Source organism: Periophthalmus magnuspinnatus, chromosome 1, assembly GCF_009829125.3.
Source record: "Periophthalmus magnuspinnatus isolate fPerMag1 chromosome 1, fPerMag1.2.pri, whole genome shotgun sequence".
Lineage (NCBI taxonomy): Eukaryota > Metazoa > Chordata > Actinopteri > Gobiiformes > Gobiidae > Periophthalmus > Periophthalmus magnuspinnatus.
The window spans coordinates 16,263,881-16,281,361 of record NC_047126.1 but is presented as its reverse complement, the minus strand read 5'-3'; the positions used below and the strand labels follow the sequence as shown (position 1 = coordinate 16,281,361).

The window sequence follows — 17,481 nt, the reverse complement described above, 5'->3', positions numbered from 1 at the left end:
GCTGGGGGCGCTGTTGACTGTGGAGTGCAGCACAGACGCCATCTTGAGGAGACCCCAGTGACTGACAACAACTGGAGACAACATCATGATGGGGTTACCGATGTCCAACTAAAGCAACATCACGTCACTTTGAGGGCTGCGGACGAAGGCGAAGCAGAGTAGCTGTTGGCCGAGTGTTTGAGGCCGAGGCTGGTTGTTCCCACGCCGCTGCCTGGAGCTCCATGGCCGGCTGAAGGCTCGTCTCCCGCGGCCTGCTCTGCTCCGGAGGAGGAAGGGTGGTGACGGCGCAAAATGCTCCACCGCTGACCAACAGCACAGTTTACCCTCATCCAGAGACTCAGCGGGCTGGACAACGAGCAGGATGCACTTATAGACGTTTAAAGCTCTTAATTTCACACGTTTCTATAGTAAAAGCTTTGAACGACAGCGATAGTCGCGCGGAGCTGAATTCATCCGGAGACATGTCATCCAACTGCACCAGCGCTGCGCCCGTCAGCGCCAGCAAAACCAAGACTAAAAAGAAGCATTTTATAGGACAGAAAGTCAAACTATTCCGTGCAAGCGAGCCTATTCTCAGCGTTTTAATGTGGGGAGTCAACCACACGGTAAATATTTTCTAAATTCCTTTGTTTTTACCCTGTTTATGCTGCTGTTTTGATTTTGCTAGCTTGCTAGCCAGCTGCTATAGGACTGCACTAAAATTTGTGATTGTCAGCCATATAGTCATTTCAGCGTCTATTACTATTTAATTAACTGTGCATGTAGTAGGGTGCACTGTCTCGGAGTTAACCATGTCGTTTGTGTAGTTGGTTCATGCACAATTCGGTCGCATGCCTGTGTACATTGCAGAGATTTTCTAGCGAAAGGCAAAAACGCAGCCGTAGGTGTGACTCTCGGATTTGCGTGCTTGTTGTAGAATGGGCAGAGACAACAATCTGACATCATGAATCATGTATGGGGCTGTTTGGGAACCAGGTCGTGAGCTGCAAGGGGCAACAGGGAGGGGTGTGACCGCAGACGCCACGGCTACACACATGCATACGGCTAGACAGAACAGAACGGCAGCATCTTGAAGCGAGCAAACCTGCACGTAATTCTCCTATGTAGCCTATGTAGATATTCTTGCTACTGTCTATTATTGCATCTTCTCAGCATTATAAATGGCGCAAGGGACGTACACTATCGCATTGCCTTGTGGCGTTGGCACCCTTAGACTATTTAAGCATACTGAAGGACAGAATGCTCCGTGTTGATGGATGGGGAGGTTTTGCACCAGCAGCAGTTTTGTGTTCTTGCCCACTGTGCAATGCATTACACCTCAGCATTGGCTTGTCCGTACGTACGCACACCCAAGCGCCGGGATACCGCCTCTCTAACTTTGAATAGAGAAGCCCCCAGCCATGCAGAGTGGGTATTAATGATCCTAGATGAGTCTTACTAAAGCAAGAAACCAAGAAAAAGCAGCATACCAAGTCTCCAGATAAGAGATGGTATATTTAATGAATTGTAACAAAATAGTAATGATCTTATGTAGGTCATTTTTTTTTTATCTTCATGCTCCGGTCTTAAGTATTTGCATATTATTCATCACTATTATTGAACGTATTAGATATGGGCTGCTGTTGTGTCCATGAGCAAGACATTTTGGCCACCTTGCTTGATTGTGGTGTGTCAGTGGCTGGTGGCGTTCAGAGAGGATACTGGGGGCTAAATTTGTGTCAGTCTGCTCCAGGACAGTTTAACTGGCCAGTCAAAATCAGACACTTGCCAAAGTCATATATCCTGGAACTGTATCCTTCCTCCAGCAGTGACTGACAGGCAAATTAACCAATCAGAAAAACACATTGGTTATTTGAGAGATGTCTTGTGCATTTTAGAGTTGTGTGCTACAAATAAGCTGCTGTGATTGGATCAACTTAAAATACAACAGTTGACTGATACACTTCAAACAGAAAGTAGGAGGGACTGGCAAGTCAGTTGTAGATATAGTAGATCACCACTGTATGTGGGGAGTGAATGAATAATGCCACAAAAATTATGTTTGACTGTCAAGAAAACCACAATACAAAAACAATGCATTATTATTACAGATATAACAAGATAACACATTTTAAGATATGCCATGTAAGAGTCTATACAAACCATGAAATACTAACAGCTCTGTCCCTAAGTGTAAAATGCGTGGACTAAGTATCCTGTTAATAATATGACTACCACTGCAGCAGCTCCAGTAACTCGGGTGGTGCGTGTGGGAAGCTACACGCAGGCCCGCTTATTTGAGGTGTGGGCGGGAAGTCGATCCAAGACATCAAACAGACTTTTCATCAAAGCACTTTTCTCAAACTCACAAGTTGAATGCATTTTTAATCGCGCCTCAGCTTCAGCACCAGAGAACACTTTCCACGCACTGTCACTGGTTGTTTGGCTCATGTTGTACGCAGCTTGTTTGATGTCAGTATTCTTTCTAGAAACATACTGTAGATGTATAAAGAATATTTAGAATATGCAAAAAAGAAGTAATTATTGGTAGAGTTATCTAGTTTTTCTCACTGAAGAAATATGGGGGAAAATTGGACAATTTTATTTGTAGGCAAAATCACCCAGCCCTACCTTCCAGCCTTATTATCCTTTTACTGCTTTTTTGACTCTTGTGACCACTGATGTATAATTACGTAGTGGTAATTAACACATCATTAATCAGTGATAGTAATATTTTTGCCCACTCTGCTGTGAACATAAGTTTTGCAAATGTACTCAGAAAATACATTTTAATAATAATCATAATACATGACTTTTATAGCACTTTTCTAAACATTCAAAGTTCCTGTTTTCTTTATCAGATGTTGATGAGTATAGTTTGGGTATTTTCTTTTTTATTGGCTCCTGTCTCATTGTAATTGCTTCCTTCCAGTGGACATTTAGTTCAAATTACCGTAATGCACATCAAATCTATTAGACAAATCTCAAATTACCTTTCATGGTGTTTTTCACTTCAACCATGCTTTTATGAGAATTGTCTAATGTTTTCAGTGAAGATGTATTCGGCAATCACAAACTGTAATCCTGTGTTTTTTCACATAACTTTTTCGTTTAGTCACAATGATAAAAATAAAATATTATAATAAATGATAATTATTATGTTAAAAAGACTATATCTACTCTGGTGTAATTTTCAACCCAGAATTATAGTTCCTTTAATGGTACAGTTGCCCTCTGTGTGGTATTTCTATTTATTTATTTTTTCCCCAGTACAGATTGTTCACATAATTAGTATAGATCAGCATCTGGTTAACGGTAATATCTTGTAACATAATGATAATGGGAGGCAAATCATATCGCTTACTTAAAACTGAATCAGCGTTTTGATTGTATCCCAGGCGTTTGGAGCTGATCTGATCCCCCTGCCCTTGTTTTGGGGTCTGTTGAGGTGAAAAGTTAATGATTATGGTTATAGTAAACAGACTGTGCCAGAGATTTTCAAGTGCAGATGTTTAAAATGCTGCCTCATCAGTGAATCACTCTTCTTTTAATAAGCAGTGACTCACTTGTACAAACAGTTTGAAGCTTTTGTGCTTAGTGCACACTTTGGCCTCGTGAGCTTGAAAGTCTGGGATTTTTTTTTGTTAAACCCTCAATATAAACTGTGTCTCAAAATAAACTGAAAAGTTTTAACTTCTGCATGCCTGTTTTAGTCCCATTTCTACGGTCACATTTGATTTGGTCCTGGACCATATGGTTCTGGATCCATTTTAAGTCTAAGTTTGTTTTGGTTTTAACCTTTAAAGAATACATATTATGCTTTACATGCATTTTGTATTAAACTATAACACAAGTTGATCACAATATTACGTTTTGTTCATTGCAAACTCCAATATTGAGCTGAAACAACTTGATCACAGAAACTGGTCCATTTACTTCCCGTTCAAAACTGCAGAACTGAGATGCAACTTCTCTTCATAGTGGTATTTCACCATAGTAACTGATACATTTCCAGCCTATGTATGACCCAGAGTCTGCATGTTTTTGGAAAAATGGGTGGAGATAGGCTGTAGGTGAAAACATAAATTGTCTGTGCACTTAAGCATCAAATGCAGGACAATACAAGAATACTTACAATACAGGAATACTCACAAGTTACTTACATAATATATATGTTCCCTTTTAATGTGTCTTGAGTCCTCGTTCGATAAGATTTACTGGCAACATAGTTACTCCTGATCCTATTTAAAAGTCAGTATTCAGTCAATTACATTCACTTTTACAATGTTTAATAGTTTAGTTTAGAAAGTAAGATGTTCTTTCAGTGTCTTGTGATATGTTTAACTCTAAACTTGTCTATTTACTTCTCTCTTTCAGATCAATGAGCTAAGTAATGTGCCTGTACCAGTAATGTTGATGCCAGATGACTTTAAAGCCTACAGTAAGATCAAAGTGGACAACCACCTATTTAACAAGTAGGTACTCTGTTATCTCACTCTGTCAACAGCACCAGCCTTAATCCAAGCTTAAATTGCTGTAAGATCAGCCTGTGGCGTTGGATAACAAGGATACAGTAACCTTGATTCAAAATAGATATTGAATGCATTTATTAATAGCAATTATTAGATGTACCAAATACACCTGGTCATCACATGAAGATCTATGGTTTTACTGAACATGTATTGGGACTGAAACAAGTTAATAGAATTTACAAAAGCACACAGTAATTATATTAATATACTAGAAATGTATTTTACATGCATACCACGGGGGTGGGAACAAATAAGTATTTCTTCATCCCACTCCTTTTTGAGCAAAAGCGAATAAATCAACTTTGATTAAACTTTGAATGTATCGCATTTACAAAATGTCTTTAGACTAAAGTTTCTTTTTAATCTAAAACATTTGGTAAATGTGATGCATTCAAAGTTTATTCATGCAGTTTTAAAAAATTGCCCTAGACCAATGCTTGAAATAAACAAATCATCATCATCATATGGGAAATATTTCATCAAGATGTTGTAAGGAGTGAATGATATTGGCAAAAATGAATATTCAATATCATTTTGGATTATCCCTGCAATGATTACCAAAATACATTTTCACAGTCCAACAGAAATAAGTTAAAACCTTTTTGTTGTTTTAAGTTATCAGACAAATGTGAATGGGCTGTAAAATGAACCACAAAAGTGCAGAAATGTGGAATGTGTTTTTACATTTTATATCAGTTATTTTTACAGCAAAGCGTGTGCACACTCATATAGCGGATGGCAAAAATATTGGTTTTGGTCATTTTTGGTAATAACTGGCACTGGCTGGACTCCAAAAGTGATACATTATACCTGGAAAAAACCCAAATCCCCAGTCAGGCTGCACAATTTGATTTGCAGTATATGTTTAAAGAGTAGGATTCACATTCACACGTCAGTCTCCCCAGGGCAGCTGTGGCTACAATAGTAGCTTACCATCACCAAGTGTGGAAATGAATGAATAATGACTATAGTGTAGCGCTTTGAGAGGCTTTGACAAGCCTGTAAAGCGCATTACAAGTGTAAGGCATTATTATTATTATTATTATTATTTTAGAGAAGACTGAAATAGGAAACTGAAACCAATACTTGCCATATGTTTCAGAACATGTTTGTAGAGGTCGAAACTACAGGTACCACAAGATTTTTCTGTAATAAGGCATAATATTTTGTTTGTTGCAGAGGACATTCTATTATCTAAATAATGCCAGCCTTTGTGATTTGTTTCACCAACTCCAATTGCAATTTAATTTCGATTGCGATATATTGTGGAACCCTTGACAGTACAAAGATTTCTAGTCGTGTTGCGACTCTTACTTCTAAACATGTTACTCTGCTGCTTTCTGAATGTGGCATTACAGGAAGTGAAATCGTGCTAAGTTGCCTCCACAATGACAGTTCTCAAAGCAAACTGCGCACCTTTGCAATTCAAATGTTGAGTGTGACTTAGCCACAACTGCAACTGTTTTGGTTGTTTGTGCGAAAGTAATTTAACTAGAAGAAGGCTTCTACTGGCATTTTTCCAATACACTTCCTGGGTTTCAGGTGACATCACAACATGCTATAGGAATGCAATATGTGATACAGATGGGGGGCAGCTAAAATGAATATAATGCTTTTTGTTTAAATGCAGCAAATTGTATTGTCTAGTCAATAATAGAAATGATCGTTTTCAACATTTGTGAATTTACCTTTTAGATATTTCATGGCAAAAAATACCAATAGTAAGTACACATTAATTAGCCTTAATAAAGCATGAAGAACGACCTATTTAAGGATGAACAAACAAGTAACTTATTAATATTAAGAATGATTCAGGCTTAGTAACTACTTAATTAAAGTAGGAGTTCAAGTATTAAGCCTCAATAAACTATTTGTTGTTCATTAGGAATACTAATTAGGTAGGTGTAGTTATTATTATGTGTTACTGAAAAAATCTAATAATGTAGAAGATATAGAATATGTAGAAAGTAGAAACCTGCCCAGGTGCTTGTTGTTTTTTGCAAGTTGCAGAACCTAGAAATCAAAACATGGCTTCATCTTGCTTGTTTCATTAAGACGCAAAACCAACCATTTCTCAGAATGATAGAGATCTTACTCCAGAGTTTAACTTGAGCCCATTTTAGTCCTGATGTAGACTTGGTTTGGTCCTGGCCAAGTCCAGGTTTAGTCACTGGAGTCCCAGATTTGATGTGATCATATATACAGTACACCCTAAAATACATTGATCTGATTGCTTAATACAAGTGATTATGTGTATTTTTTGCTGACAATACCTGAAAAGTTTATTATCACAGCAAATATCTATATTTATGTAGCACAAGTTTAGCTAACACATTTTTTGACACATTTTTCCACACCTCAACAAAATCTCTATAGAGATTTACTTTATTTCTGTACATCCTTTGAAGGTAAATTGTGTTCTTTTGTCATTTTGTAGATTGTGTTATTAAAGATGAACTGTGTAACTTTTCTGGTGGAGGGTATGGCACCTGCTTGTCTCCATGGATATATTCTTTCTTTTATTGGAATATTCTATTCTGCATATTTTCTGTTCTATTTATCTGACATTTATTCAGTTACCTAATTTTTTTATTGCTCAAAAGTACCTTGAAAATCATGCATTCTTCTTACTGGGTCATCGTAGTGTGGAACATTCTAGGCAAAGCAATAACATCCTCATGGAGACAAGCAGGTGGCGTTACCTCCACCAGAAAAGTTACATGGTGCATTTCAAGTTTCTGTTTTGTATGTCTATAATAGCTATGCCTATTGAGTCTGCTGGACCACATAGAGTCGGTAAACATTATTTCTACAAAGTGCATCTGGATTTTAAACCACACAATCAGTGTGGCCGCTATGAAACTGTGGGCATCACATGCAAATGAGTGTTTCTTAGTCATCAGATAAACAGAGCTCACAGCCCCTGGAGCTACATCTGTGATGGCCAACTCAGTGTGTGGATCCTATGATTGAGAGCAAACTGTCTTTTTGGAGGAAACTTTGATTTTTTGACAAAACAGATGCCTTTCAATTTTGAATATTTCTTAGCAATAGCGCTTTGTCCATACTATAAACATCAGAAATCATTTTTTATCACTCCTTACAAACAACGCTACTACTACTACTACTGCTGCTACTGCTACTACTACCACTGCTGCTAGTCTGTTTACTGCTACTGCTACTACATTCACAGCTACTTTTACTACTATTACTATAACTACAACTGCTACCACCATTACTTCTACTACTACAAAACAAGTATTAAAACAAGGAAAACCATTTTTATATTGCCTTTGAATTGATTTAACTGTAAACTGTATTTCCAAACTACTTATTAAAGCGTTGTAAATAACTGTAATCATGCTCTGTTACTACTGACTTCTAAACATGCATAGAGAAGGAGAGCCAGCCTATTGTTTCAGCTGCTTAGTATGCATCATTAGGCCTCACTAAATCCTTTTCCCTGTGTCTGTGTTCACCAGAGAAAATCTGCCTAGTCGCTTTAAGTTCAAAGAGTACTGCCCCATGGTATTCAGAAACCTGAGGGAGCGCTTCAGCATTGATGACCAGGACTACCAGGTCAGTACTGCAAGAAAAACCCAGTACTGTACAAGAGTGTTTCTGCAAATGTGTAATAAGGATATGGTGAAGGCACTAGTAATGCCTATTTCAAGCTTTTGAATTGTCACCTAATCAATCTAAGTTATTCTTTTGGGTACATTTGCATAGACATGAAAACAGATAAGCCAATAATAAGATCTGATTTACATATACAAAATAAATCTCTAGTATTTGGAAAACAAAGCACTTTGAAACTTAAGTTCTCATTTTCTTTTTCATTTTTGTCTTTGCCACATTAGGTTGTCCTCGTTATCAGTAATCAGATGTAACCATTAACATGTTTTAATAATCTAATATGTCCAGAAATCAAATAATGATCAGACCTTTGGTGGGCATGTAAACGTGGAAGTTTTTGGATTAGAAGTTTTGTATATTTAAAATTACTGATACAAGTTGAAATTCAGTTAAAGAGTTAAAGAGTAATATGACCTAGAAACAAAATTGAACAAATGTTTAAAATGTAACTGTTAACTTTTTAATCTCTTTTTATTATTTTCCATATGCTGTTGGCAGATGAATTTAGAAATTAAGACAAAAGTCCAGAACCTCTGGAAATAAGTCTAATAATCTGTTATTTTGTAGCAAATTTACTGTCCACCTTGGGGTCATTGGGAGCCACAGCATTCTCCTACATTACTGGGAAACATTGTTCAATGAACTGATCTTATTGCTGCTTTTGTGTCGTTTTATCAGAACTCTCTAACACGGAGTGCCCCCCTGAACAGCGACTCACAGGGGCGCTTTGGGAATCGCTTCCTGTCAAGCTACGATCATCGTTTTGTCATCAAAACTGTGTCGAGCGAGGACATCGCCGAGATGCACAACATCCTCAAAAAATACCACCAGGTAAAACCACACTGTGCACACACATGATAACCGGATAACTGCTGTTACCTGCTGTGTGTAACTGTACAGTCCGATTTATATTAGGCACAGAGTAGACAAGGAGAGGCATTCAACTGCACTGGGTAAGAAAAAGCCAGGAAAATATTAGACATGTGTTTGAATGTGTACTAATTTGTTTTAGATCAGTAGCGGTGTGTGTGTGTGTGTGTGTGTCAATGTCATTTACATTGATCATTTCATTTTCAGACATGCTAGCAAATGCTTTACTATTTCTGACAGGAATGTGGTATAGAGTAAGGCATTGATTTTTGGCCAGTGTGCCGAGGAAGACTATTGTGCCTTGAGACATTGCCAGGTGTGCCTTAAAAAATAAAATCTAATTTCAATTAACTGATTCACACAGTTAATGAATGTAATATTTAGCCATTTTGGAGTGCCCTTAGCAAACTTACGAACTAGAAAATACACAAACAACCTGTATTACAAAATCCCTAGTTTCAGACACTGCTTTTTTCTCTATTGCGTATAAGTTTGTTACAGCTCAAAAACTGCAGAAAAATATTGCTGTAAGATATCAGGATTTCGGCTCTTATACTCGACTACAGCAGTTGAGCGAGCAGTGAGAGATGCCTAAGAGGAATATTTATGAAATCGTGAACAAGTTTACAAGTTTGTAATTGGAAAAGCTTCAAGATGGAGGTAGATTGTTGATGGGGGTAGCAAAATCAAGGAGAGTGGAATAAGAATGAGCCCCCCTGCTGACCCCACCTGTTGCTTAATGGCCCCTCTGGGATAAATTAAGTTATATTGGTTGATTGATTGAGTTGGAACGTTTTACTTGGAGGTGATACCGAATTGCCTAATGCCCTATTGGTACAGTGAGGTACAGCTCATGTTTATATTTTGGAGATGTTGGCCATATTAATAACTAATGATAACTAATGCATATTGGATTTATTCAATATAGACATGTTAATTTCTTGCATCATCTAAAATGTAAAGGACATGTTCTCATCATTCTGCTTCCCAATGGAACGCTTACAAATCCATAGTTTTGAAATGATAAAAACATGTCTTGCTTTGGTGTCATGTTATGGCATAAAAAATCTTGAAATACCACATTTTAAAAGGCACTAAAAAGCATTACATTTAATTTGCTGAAACCTGCCTGAACTCTGTATTGGGATGATCTAGCGTAGCGAGTGGAGAGATGTGGTTAGGATGCTGAAGTAGAGCTGTTAGATAAACGGCTTGTGAAAGACTGAGCGCAGATAGTCAAAGGTTGGTAGATGTAAAAGAAATTAATACAGAATATAGAATAAGATGTAGGCTGGTTGCTTACTGCTGAAAAAGGGACAAAATATAGAAATACTATTCTTTGATTAACTAACAAACTTGGAATTGATGCTGGTCTACTGTTATGTGGGATGTAAGAATTTTTTCACATGGTCTTATTAGCATAAAGAAAAAATTGGAAGGAAGAAAATGCAAATACCCATGTGCCATTAGATCCAGTCTTATTACTTATTTCATTGTATTGCAATCTATAATCTCATTGTTTAATTGTTCACTACTGTTGATCTAGTGCCTGCCAATTTCTAATCAGTTTACTTTTTCCTCTGCCTCTCTTTTTACTCCTCTCATTCCTCACCTCCCTCTCTCATGTTTCTCTATCCTCCTCCTTCTCTTTCTCTCACCCCTCTCTTTCTCATTTCTCTTCACTCTTTTTCTCACCCCTGTTCCTTCTGTCTCTTTTCTATTCTCTCCTTCCTGTCTCATCCCCCCTTTTTTTTCTTCCCCTTCCTCCTGCCCCCCCCCTCTCTATCTGTGTCTTCCCCCTGCCTCTTCTCCTCGTCCCCGTCCTCTCCTCTCCTTCAACCCCCTCTTCTCTATCTCTCTCTTCTCTCCCTCTCTCTGTTTCTTCACCCACTCTCTCTCTTCTTTGTCCAGTTCATTGTGGAGTGTCATGGCAACACGCTGCTCCCTCAGTTCTTGGGCATGTACCGGCTCACAGTGGACGGAGTGGAGACTTACATGGTGGTCACCAGGAATGTATTCAGCCATCGCCTCACCGTGCACCGCAAATATGACCTCAAGGTATCACACCGTCTAGGCACCATGTGGATATTTACAAGAAAAAAACAATATTGCACTCATTACAGCTGCTTAAATTAAACTAGAAATGTCCCAAGGTCAAATTTTTGTATAAAATATTGTGAGAAGAAACATGCTGTGCTTTGCAATTGTCAAAAATGAAATCGTAAAATCCTTTTACCCTGAGCATAATAGACATATTGTCATATTGTAACATATCATATTACAAAAGTACTGAAGCCACAGACTCTAACTATGAGCCTCTTCACGTCCATTGATGCAGTTAAGGGGCATTCACATTTTCCAGGTTTGTTCCTTTTTGACCCCGGTGTAGTCCTCGTCTAGTCCAGGTTTAGTTAGAAATTTAGTTACCACTTAGTCCCAATTTTGATATGGTGTGTTCACACTTGCACAAATACCACATGACTCACCAATTCCCCTAACATGAATTTTTGAATCTCATTGCAAAAGGGACAGAATAATTGATATAAGTTAATGGTCTCTATATGTATTTGAAATAGAAACACAGATGAGATTGTAAGGCTCATATATATACTCTACATTGTCAATTATTTTGCTATGCAATTTTCTATAGTTATTCTTTTGTGGCACAATAATGTTGAAGTCTACTGGGCTCAAACTATGTTCAATTCTAATGAAAAAGCTGAAATTGTTCAATGAATACACCTTCTAGGTGGTATAATTAAATCAGAGATGAAAATTGTAGGTTAGGATTTCTTGTCACCAAACTTTTCTTATTTTCAAATTTGTGTCTGGCTACTAGGCTAGTAAAATTGCACAAAATAGGTAGGATCCGCATTTCTCTTGGCAGTGGAAAAAAATGTATTCTGAAGGTAAATATTTGTTTGACTAAAGCTGCTAACAGGAGCTCAGAGCGTGCACAAAGCGTTCTGCTCCAAAAGACAGAGCAGATGCAGCTGTTTATCGCAGTCCCTTGAGTTCGGGCCATTGTTGGATTCCCTGAAAGCTCAGCCCCCCGAAAATGACACAAAACAAATGTCACTTTCTCACATCCAGGAGCAAAGTGTAAAACAGCACTCTATTTCAAAACAGATTTTATTATTCTCAGCTTTCTGTGAACGCTTCATGCTCTGCCAAGTGCAAACCTAAAAACATCCAACATCACCGAGAGGCTGTCAAGAGAAACATGTTTACTAAGCGAACATATCTGCAGTTGTATTTTTAAAACATCTTTGATTCTTGTGCTAATTTTGTCTCCTTTTCTTCTCATTTTAAGGGATCCACAGTCTCAAGGGAAGCCAGTGACAAGGAGAAGGTGCGTTTCATTTTGTGTTGACAGCTGGTGGAATGAGGTGACAGAAATAAATGCCCCCAGCTCACCCCCAGACAAACTTGCTGATAAAATCACATCTAAATTAAGTCTGCAGATGTAGTTCACGAAAACATTGGTTAACAAGCTGTGGTCTGGGTACTGCTTGTCTTACACGGGAGTTTTGATTTAATCATCTTGAATGTTTCTTTTGGGAATACCCATCTTATTTGTAATTATACAATAAAGTCCCAAGTACGTGCACTAGTCCTCAATCCTGGACTATAACATAGGACTATAATCCTGGTATAGTCCTACATTTCTTGTCAAGGGTTTGCCACCTGCTTTCCTCCATGGAAATGTAATTGCTTAGTCTGGAATATTCCACTGTATGATATCAATTGCATCCATCTTGCATTTAATGAACAGCAGGTGTTTGAAGTGCTAAAAAGTACCTTGAAAACAGGTCCTATCCACAGTTCTGACCTGTAACTTGGCCTGCTGATGTCACCTTCTTGTATAAGTTAAATGCCATACTTTTAAATATTCTAGGCAATATTCATCTTCTCCCCGGAGACAAGTGGGTAGCGGATCAATCACAAATGTTACATAGTTCACTTTTAAATAAATAAGATGAAGAAATAAAAGGAAATGTTTTCTGATTATAGTCTTATGCAAGTTTCATACTAACTCCTGATTTAGTGTTATATAATTTGGCTCTATTTAGTAATGGTCATTTTAGCCCGCAGTTGGTATTTTGAAAGCCAAATATATAAAGTTTGAGCACCACTCTTGTAGAGCAGTGCTTTTATCTTGTGTGCTTTAGGCCACTGCCAGTGTACATGCTTTTAGTACTGTGATGGTGATAAGATAACAAGGACTCACTCATAATGGGGCCATTAAGTAAAACTTAAGTCAAACAAAGGTTATAAATAAATAGTTATTTTGATTTACCAAAGTCATAAATGTTTAAACATTTCTCCACCTGTTTGTTTAGGCTAAAGAACTCCCCACTTTTAAAGACAACGACTTCTTGAATGAAGGCCATAAGCTGCAAATAGGAGACGACAATAAGAAGTTATTTTTGGACAAGTTAAAACGTGACGTTGAGGTAAGAGGCTTTGATTAATAACATTTTAATTATTCTGATTGATTAGTTATTCCTGTTCATATCAAATGCACCTTTATCCCATTTAAGATAATTAAAATTAAAAGGTACATTTTGAGTATTCTGACAATTACAAATGACTGAATGTCATTCTCAATTAAAAATGCAATTAATTTTCCACCCTTAATTAGAATGAACTATTTGTTAACTAAATATAAATATAATCAAATATAAAAGTGGTATTAAGTTCTTAAAGATGATGGTAAATGTGTCAAAATTCCCACAGTTCTTAAATAAACAGTAGGAAATCGACCATGTGTTATTGTTTTAAACTCGGCAGGCTTTTTCCCCAAAGGCAAAACCAAGCAGTTTTTGATGAGACAGTGAAGGATTCCCTTTGAACAACACCCGCTACACCGCCCCCAAGTGGTTAGACACGGTATTGCCAGCTCATAGAATGTGCAGCAATACAACTTTGAATATTGACTTCTCTATTAACTCTTAGCTATTTAAAGCCACGCAATGTTGCTTTCATGTTGTCGGCACACTTTTTGAGTGCGTACACTGACATAATAAAATAACTGCAGTGTCCACAATTTAGAAAACAACAATGAAAGTATAGTCAAACTTCTGTCAGCTCACTTTATAAAAAGATACATGCCACAGCAAAGTAGTATTTCGATTATTTCATTCATGTTTGAGTAATCCTGTATGATGTTGTTGCTTTTTACAATGAAATGCACAATGAAGAGTCGGGGGTTCTCAGTTATAAAGTTATTAGGCTGTTTAAGATTAATATTGTGGTTTACATTGAAATGTAAAAATGTAAAGTAATTATCTCGCAATTTATAGTTGAATATTAAATACTGAAAATACAATATCTATAACCAGCTCACCATAATCAAACTGTTTAAGATTTGTCATATTTTGTTTTGCAGTTCTTGGCCACACTAAAGATCATGGACTATAGTCTGCTGGTGGGCATACATGACGTGGAGCGGGCAGAGCAGGAGGAGATGGATGTGGAGGCAGGGGGGGAGGAGGAGGAGTATGAGGCAGACGGAATGGGGGGCGGAGCTCTGACCGGCTCATTCGGGACGCCTCCAGACAGCCCTGGGAACCCTCTGAACTGTGGGGGATTCTTTGGCCCCGGAGAGTTCGACCCCTCCGTGGACGTTTACGCAATCAAGAGCCAGGACGGTGAGCGTTTTAGGCTGGAGGCTAGCATGCACACGCATACATACTTATATATACACACACAGACACACACACGTCATGGTTCACTTGTGTGTTGAGTCTTTTTGCCCTGTTCTGGGTTTACCTCACTAGACTATCCTTAAATTGAAATGCAGGGGTCATCTGTAGCAGACCAAACACAGATTGTTGTTTAATGCTTGATTAATTTCTTCTGATTCAAGGGTCAAAGGTGAAAGTGTTCTATGTTGTTGTTTTTTCAGGAGCTGTGAAAAAGGAGGTGTACTTCATGGCCATCATCGACATCCTCACGCACTATGACGCAAAGAAAAAAGCTGCACATGCTGCCAAAACTGTGAAACATGGGGTCAGTGTGCTTGGATATAATTTATTTTTATTTAATATATTTTATTTCATACATGTAGAGACAGCAGTCTCTTTGAACTTGAGTCTATTTGAAATTGAGTCTAGTGTTTAAACCCCAAAATATGGGTATGACTGGTGAGATTATGGAAAAACCAAGATTTTACCTGCTTATTAAGTTTTAAATGAACCATGGTGCATGCACGATGAAACATATTTAGTCACTGATGTGAATTACCATAGGCTTGTCCCTTAAAAAATGCAGTCCCTTAAAAAAATTTGACATTATTTTACTTAACAGTTACTTTGTCTGACCAGCTAGACTCTTCCCATTTAAACAATACATCTCAGACTAGAGGTGGGTAATATATGGAATCATCAATAATATTATAAATGTTAAATTAAAGACGTGCAAATTTTATTTCAACACTACAACAGATAATTGCAATAATATGTGATTACTTTCCACTTTTATTTTTAATATTTCAAACAAGGGTATTAAGTAATATTTATGCACTTTTTGGATACATTTTCTTTCACGTTTGTCTGAGACTGAAATCTTACCTAAACTAGATTATGCACATTCTTGATAAATTGCCATGATATTTTCAGTTTATGGAATAATATTGGAAAAATAATAAGCTACCAATTTTTGTCAGTGTCACCTACCCTGATCCCCTTTACAGAGCTAAATGGAGTCATTAGCTGATATTACATTTGTTGGTTGCTTTGTCTCCTCAGGCGGGGGCAGAAATCTCGACAGTGAATCCGGAGCAGTACTCCAAGCGATTCTACGAATTCATGTCCAACATCCTGTCATAGACTCATGTCCCAGTCCAGCTCCTGTCGCTTACCACGCACTTATTTCTTCTCCTCCTCAATAATTTGTCCTTGTCCCTAACTTTGTTCCCCTTTAAACAAAAAATGATGAACTACAATCCTACCCCAGGAAGGATGTGCAAAAGGCTGTTACAAGTCCCATTTACAAAAACAATGACTTTAAGAAAACTGATTATCCTTTTTTGGTGAAATTGGTCGTATTTTGCCACGTCGTTCCTCCTCACGCCAGCACAGGATCCTTGTCACGAATGCCTTGAATGAGCGCGTCAGTTGTAGAGGTTCACAGTTTATTAGTACAAGTCTCCTCAATAGGTTGCGTTCATGTGCAAGAATTTAAATGTTATAATTTCAAAAGGAGGGAAGAAGCCTATGTAATCCTATGGTTGATTCACTATTTTTTGAAAAATGTGATTTGTTTGGTATTGACTAAAAGTTGGCATATTAATCTTATGGTTTAAAATTCAACTGACGACAGTCGTGTCCTTTGGTTTGAATAATGGCAACACTTTCTGAAGCCATTGGGGAAAGAATACTTCAGAGCACTTCATCTGAGATGTTGAACTTGGTTACAGTATTTGTTTCATGTGAATAGGTTCAGTAATTACAGAGATATTAACCAGGTCAACAAATCTGCAGTCTGACAGTGAAACTGACCGGTCCTCCGGCTCATTTATAAACTATAGGCATTTCAGAATGTTGTGATGTGACATGAACGCAACCTATTTATGTTCATGTTGTTGTCGTTTTCATTTCTCTGTTAGATACAAACACAATGTAAACTTTCACAGAATGGTCAGATTGCATGACACTTTTGACATGCCAAACATCAATCTTGTCTCTCTCTCACTCAACTAAAACAGTAAATTGGAAAAACAGGGAATCACACCTTAATGTATGTATAAGTAACTGAATGCAATATCAAAAATGCATGGCAATGACGTGTACATGAGACTCCACCACCCGTTGGAAACATCAAAACCACTGACGATAGTGAGTGTTATGACTAAAACGGACTAAAAAAGGAAAAAAAAAATTGGTGTTTTGAATGTTACGTTGCCATATTGTTTTTGAATATTTTTTGAAATTTTAACCGTGAGCTTGGTGGAGGTCGGTCTTACGTGGAAACTTCACACAAAAAGGGGAAAATCTACAACAAATACTTGTTTTATTACCATAAGAATCATTTTTATATCTTGTTTACATTAATGTAGCAATTTTGTGTTTGTATACAGTATTGTTTTGTTACCAAGAGACTTTAGAAAAAAAGGTTACTTGAAAATGGTTCATTGCATATTAAAGGGAGTTTTATCTTGTTTTGGTTGTTGGCCTGCACTTTTTTATGAGATTGGGGATCTGAAGTTACAATAATTGTCTTTATTAATTGTCCTTATGGTATTGTGCTAAACCAATATTCTCATTTATGCTAGTTTCTCAGTCCAGCGTCCTGTTAACACATTTGTGAAACAAGTGGGTTTTGAACAAATAGTACCATTTTTATGATTAAATAAAAAAACTTTTGGGACAATAAATATTTTGAATTCTGCTTTATCTTATTCTAGTTTTAGAGACTATTATTAAGGTCTGCAGAGTCTTACATTGTTGAGTTTAGTGTT

At 37.4% G+C, this 17,481-nt stretch overlaps 1 protein-coding gene across 1 annotated transcript; it reads left to right on the top strand.

Annotated features, from left to right (window-relative positions):
* On the top strand, positions 1–17,181 carry LOC117370773 (phosphatidylinositol 5-phosphate 4-kinase type-2 beta). Its single transcript, XM_033966309.2, has 10 exons — positions 1–605; positions 4,357–4,454; positions 7,994–8,090; positions 8,826–8,978; positions 10,929–11,075; positions 12,331–12,369; positions 13,361–13,474; positions 14,410–14,671; positions 14,929–15,032; positions 15,770–17,181. Exons 1-10 carry the CDS (start codon positions 462–464, stop codon positions 15,848–15,850), a joined length of 1,239 nt encoding a protein of 412 aa, XP_033822200.1. The 5' UTR covers positions 1–461; the 3' UTR covers positions 15,851–17,181.
* Positions 17,182–17,481: the final 300 nt, after the last annotated feature.